The sequence below is a fragment of the Moschus berezovskii genome, chromosome 4 (genome assembly GCF_049115385.1).
Source record: "Moschus berezovskii isolate FMDL1 chromosome 4, NW_MosBer_1.0, whole genome shotgun sequence".
Lineage (NCBI taxonomy): Eukaryota > Metazoa > Chordata > Mammalia > Artiodactyla > Moschidae > Moschus > Moschus berezovskii.
The window spans coordinates 102,896,010-102,902,009 of NC_142463.1; the positions used below are offsets into that span (position 1 = coordinate 102,896,010).

At 47.5% G+C, this 6,000-nt stretch overlaps 2 protein-coding genes across 2 annotated transcripts in view; both read right to left on the minus strand.

Annotated features, from left to right (window-relative positions):
• The window catches only part of LOC129556737 (myomegalin-like), a 631,881-nt gene that overhangs the window by 549,852 nt on the left and 76,029 nt on the right, over positions 1-6,000 (minus strand).
• Positions 3,760-6,000, minus strand: part of LOC129540480 (putative NBPF family member NBPF7) — a 30,367-nt gene continuing 28,126 nt past the window's right edge. The window contains exons 12-13 of the mRNA XM_088836016.1: positions 5,394-5,485; positions 3,760-3,960 (exon numbers count right to left, since the gene is read on the minus strand). Of these exons, the coding sequence (XP_088692142.1) occupies positions 3,760-3,960; positions 5,394-5,485 (293 nt within the window). The remainder of the gene's footprint in view (positions 3,961-5,393; positions 5,486-6,000) is intronic.

Here is a 6,000-nt window from a genome sequence, read left to right on the forward strand (position 1 = left end):
ACGTCAATATTGTCTTTGTAAATACAGTTTTTAATGGTTAAATAATATCCCATCACATGTAAGGACAGTAATTTGGCTCCGATTTGGTCATCTATTTTTGTGACATTTATTATTTTAAATGTTATTTGCATTTTTCATTGTTTCATTATTATAAACACTCGGATGTTTTCATTATTATAAATAACACTTCTGTGAACATCTTTATAAAGCTTTTCAGATGGTTTTCTTTGGTTATATTCCCAGAACAAAGTTATGAGGTCCAAGGGTACGAGTATTTTAAGGTTCACATTCAGTCAGTCAGTCAGTTCAGTCGCTCAGTCGTGTCCAACTCTCACATTACTTCTTGCCAAATTGTTTTACAGAAGCGCTGTGCCCAACAATATGTGACATTTGCCATTTCACTCATGTTCCGTCTCTGCATTGACTACTATGATGAAAAATTCTGTTAGTTGGATGGGAGAAGAATCGTGTCATGTTTAATATTCATTTTTTCTTCTACCAGGTAGTTAAGTCTTCTTCTTCAAATTAAAATTTGTATTCTCTTCTCTTGGAATTGCTTGTTTCTGCCCTTTTCCTCGGAGAAGGCAACGGCAAGCCACTCCAGTACTCTTGCCTAGAAAATCCCATGGACGGAGGAGCCTGGTAGGCTGCAGTCCATGTGGTCGGTACGAGTCAGACATGACTGAGCGACTTCACTTTCCCTTTCCACTTTCACACATTGGAGAAGGAAATGGCAACCCACTCCAGTGTCCTTGCCTGGAGAATCCCAGGGACGGGGGAGCCTGATGGGCTGCCGTCTGTGGGGTCACACAGAGTCGGACACGACTGAAGTGACTTAGCAGCAGCAGCAGCAGCAGCCCTTTTCCTATTAATCTGTTGGGACATTTATGTGTTTCTTACCCATTTATATGAGCTTCTTATTATATAGAGGTATGAACCCTTAATTATATTTCTGCACATCTTTTTCTAATGGCATTGATTTGCAAGTCGGCTTTCAAGCTCACAGTAATTCTTAAATGATCTAGGGGACAGTGTGGCCTTTCTAATTTCTTTCCTTCAATCGATTGTAAAGTTTAGAAGGACAGGAGCCAAGGGAACAGAAGCCTGTGCAATGAAGATGTTGGGTGTTTTAAAGATCCACGGGAGCCTGGCTTTTAGAAGCCTCTCCCCTCCAGCTGAGGAATCCTTCTGTGAATTAAACAGGAAACTTCCATCCCTCACAAGGCAACCATATGAACCACACGTGTCTGCATCACACCTCGAGGGGAGCTGCCCTGAACACATATGAAACAACTTCAATCCAGCATACATGTCCAGTTAAAGCACAGCCTACAGGGGTCCTGGAGAAGGGAAAGGCTCCCCACTCCAGTGTTCTGGCCTGGAGAATTCCAGGGACACTGTAGTCCATGGGGTCACAAAGAGTGGGACACGACTGAGTGACTTTCACCCACCCACCCACCTGCAGGGGTGGACTGCGGTGCCCCCACGCCTGGGCATAGTCTGCCTGGCAGTTTCTCTGGGCCCAGGTGCCACTGCCTGGGAGCCAAGGCCTGGGCAGAGGGACCCACAGCCCTGCTGAGACGTCCACCTCCCAGGGCAGAGCTGGAACCTCTGAGAGCAGAGGGCCCTGCGGGCAGTCAGCTCAGCAGAGGGCTCTGAAATGACCCGAAAGCAGCCCCTTCTGGGAAAGATCTGAGGGTTGAGTGATGCTTCCACACCCGCAGGTCCAGCCGGGTCCCCTTCTCATCGTTCTCAGCAACAGGGATCCGAAAAGACACATGAGCATCTGTAGGAGCAGTTTTTGTAGAAAAGTCTTATGAACTTAAAAACTTCCACCAATCAAGTCGATTCCCCTTGAGCTCTGTGGGCCTCCTGCCCCTGCCCAGTCATTCCCTGAAGCCAGTCCTGGGCGCCCTGCTGGGCATCCTGCTTTGCCCTCACGTGCAGAAACACACAGGCCTAGAAATGTCGTGTGTGCGCAGGTGTGTGCCTGCACACACGTGCGTCTTCTCATGTTCGTGTACATGCATATGTGCTTATATGCATGTGCGTGCGTGTGTGCATCTCCACGCGTGTGTGACAAGCAGAGCACTGTGCATGCGCTGTAACCCAGTCGTCTCACTTAACCCGGATGGAGACCTTCCGGGTCAGCAGTCAGCCTGTCTCCTGTGTCGCTCCTGTGAGCACCAGAAGGCTGTGCTGGGAAAGAACGTGATTCAGCAGAAATGGAGCAAGGACCACACCTGCACTAAACCCCCAAGGTGAAAGGCCACCAGTGTCCTTCTGCAACTTAATCTTCTTAACTCTGTAAGGACCCCGTCTTCTGCAGTGGTGTGATCATAAGTTTAAAGCAGTTTTTTGACGGGCAAGTCAAGAGATACCTAGAAAATCTGTCAGGAAGAATCTAAAATATTTTTCTGTTCACTATTTAGAAAGCAAATCTCATGATAATGTGCCATTATGTGAACTGGATTATAAAGAAAGTTGAGCGCCAAAGAACTGATGCTTTTGAACTGTGTTGCTGGAGAAGACTCTTGACAGTCCCTTGGACAGCAAGGAGATCAAACAAGTCCATCCTAAAGGAAATCAGTGCTGAATATTCATTGGAAGGACTGATGCTAAAGCTGAAACTCCAATATTTTGGCCTCCTAATTCTAAGAACTGACTCATTTGAAAAGACCCTGATGCTGGGAAAGACTGAAGGTGGGAGGAGAAGGGATGAGATGGTTGGATGGCATCACCGACTCAACAGACATGAGTTTGAGTAAACTTCAGGAGTTGGTGATGGGCAGGGAGGCAGTCCTGGCGTGCTACAGTCCATGGGGTCGCAAAGAGTCGGACACGACTGAACGACTGAACCGAACTGAACTGACTGAAAGTGGCATTTGGTTAACACTGATTAATATGACACCGCTGCATGTATCTAAAAGGGATTTTACAGTATGAAGACTGGTGACATCTCTTGGCACATGATGGGAAACAGTTGGATCCAGAGGCATATGGACACGCAGAGGACCAGAATCTGAGCCTGGACCCCACCTGCTGCCTCATTGGACCTTCTCCCAGTCACTCCCTGCCTTGGTTTCCTCATCTGTATTACGGGGCTGTCTCACATGACTCTGAGAGCAGAATCAAATAACGAAGTATGTGACAGCTTGTGCATAAACTATGAAAGGGCTTCCCAGGTGGCACAGGCTGGTAAAGAACTGGCCTGCTAATGCAAGAGACTAAGAGATGCAGGTTTGATCCCTGTGTGGGGAAGATCCCCCAGAGGAGGGCATGGTAGCCCACTTCAATATCCTTGCCCGGAGAATCCCATGGACAGAGGAGCCTGGCAGGCTACAGTCCATGGAATCACAGAGAGTAGGATAGGACTGAACAAGTGAGCACACACCCACACCCACACACACACACACACACACACACACACACGGCTGGGAGGAAGCTTCAGATTAACAGGATACTGTGTTTCTACCCTGAAGCTGAGCAGTGACCCACAATTTCCCCAAAAGGAGCTGCTGTGGAAGCTTCTTGGGGCCCATCTTGGCTGCCTGGTAGGCCTGGGGTCTGCAGACACACACCCAGTCTGCGGTAGGACCTCACTCCAAGGAAGACGAGCAGCTTTCCTAGGAGAGGAGGTCCTGGGGAGCTCTTCTGCTGGAGATCATGCCAGAAATTCCACGAGTCGCCAGAGGATGTGGGTGAAGCCTGCCTCCTGGAGTGACCGGTGCCCCAGGGTCCTGTGACTAGACCTGTGGGTCAGAGGCCATGGGGTCTGAAAGCCCGGCCGGGTCCTGTGGAGCGGGCATCGCGGGCGGCCTCCGGAGCCAGGTCTGCGCCGCAGGTCTCCTGCCGCTCCCCCGGCTGGTGTGCAGGGCTCTCCGGGGCTGCCCATCCGCTGCCCGCCTGCTGCACCAGCAGCCCGCCCCACCACGCTGCCCCCTGGGCCACACTGACTCCCTGTTCTGAGTCCCAGCGGTCACTGTGATGGCAACAGAAGGGGCACGATGTTCGTCTTTTCTTCAAAGTCCATGTTCTGCTCTATTTAAAGGAAGGTGCGCTCACATCAGTTCAAAAGGAAACCATGTGCACAGATTTTATTTTTAATGTTTCTATCTTTAAGAAAACTTTTATTTATTTTTTATTTTTACAATGTTGTGTTGGTTTCTGTCGTACAAGAACACGAACCAGCCAGTTATACACCCCCTCCCTCCCCCGGTGTCCCGCCCTCTCCCCCAGGTCCCCCGACCCCTCAGGTCATCACAGAGCCCCAGACTGGCTTCCCTGTGCTACACGGCACCGTCTCACCAGCTCCGCTCACTACTGTGTATGTGCTGATGCTACCCTCTCCATATCCTCCCCCACGGGGCCCACAAGTCCATTCTCTACATCTGCGTCCCCATGCCTTTCCTGCAGATAGGTTCAGCAGTAGCATTTTTCGAGATTATATATATGATATATGTTTAAAAGCTTGGTCAAGTAGCCAAGAGGAGCTTGAATGCAAAGAAAGTTTAACAAATACATGTAAAATCTGGTTCTCTCATGAAGATAAACCTTTTCTTAAAAAAAAAAAAAACCCAAAACAAACAAAAAAAAACAACAACCCATAAATAAAACCTTACCACAACAGGCAAAGTTGCGCTTAAAAAAAGTGTGGCATTTAAAATTCAACAATGCTTATCTGCTACAGGCTGATGCATGTTTAAAAAGATCTACTTCTTACAAAGATCTCCTATTTAATTAAGAAAAACTAAGATCAAAGTGTTTTTTTGCATTTAAAATTCGTGTTTAAACTTCTCCTAGGTTAAGTGAGCTTAAACAGTTGCGATTCCTGACTTTAACAGCATTATAAAATACGTTAGAGATTGAGGGGATAAAATTCTGCCATGTTAGGTTATAACCTAACTGCTATTTGCAGTTGTAAGGAGTACTAATGGCACAGGGACAAGATTTATTGTCTCGAAGACGTTCTGCGTAACATGAGCCTTGTCATTCCATTAATAACGACTGCTTATGAGCCATCTCGTTGGCATCTTTGTTGTCCTGAAAACTTAAAACTCATAGCACAATTCTTTACGATACGGTACATTGCCCTCTCTGGATATTTCTGACCATTATCCCATTCGGTTATATTCAAAACTGCTGCCTCCGGAGAGAGCATTGGGCCGACCTTTCACCCCCCAATAGTCTTGGTTCAAATGGCGTAATAACATGTAGTGAATATTTACAAGCACACTTACAATAGAGTACTGCTGTGAACATTAGCACATATTTGCTGCTCAATCAGGCTTTGATGTAGAGCTCTCTGAGCACCCCAGAGAAAATGCAGTCCCTAGTAAGCTGTGCTAGATAGACACCCTTGAACCTGCATGGCTTATGTAACATAAACGGACACGACGCAGAGGAGGCAGGCGAGCCCCGAGTTCCTGGATGCCCGAGCCCTGCCAGCGGACCGCGCCGGGCAGGAGGCAGGGGCCCTCCACACCTGGAATTCGGAATACGTCCGCATGAGGGGCTTACCCAGAAAAAGGAAATTAGAGCCAAATGACGTGGTGGCACCAGGTGGCTTAATACATATTGACCCTTGTCTCCTGTACAATGTCACGAACCTCCATCCATAGTGCATCAGGCACTCTATCAGATCATTTTTAAGTGACGTGCAAGAGGCCCCCAGTTGTGCTCGTGCTGAAGCCTAGTCTGTGTCTTCACAGAAGTGCTTTAGAAAGTGTGTATGTGTGTATAAATGTATGCTATCTATTTATATATGTTGCCAGAGTGACATGTGGAAGGCTGACATAACTGGTGGACAGGGTCAGTGAGAGGAAATGGCACCGTCTTTTTGGTGGCTATTAAAGCAAAATATGTATTAAAAATATAGTTTTCTTTGCCTGCTTAGTTTCCAGTTTCTATACCAGCCTGCAGGGTGAGTGTGTAAGAATAGGAAAGACAAACTGTCACTAAAAAGCTGAGCATCTGAAACAGAATCAAGATGCTGTAGTA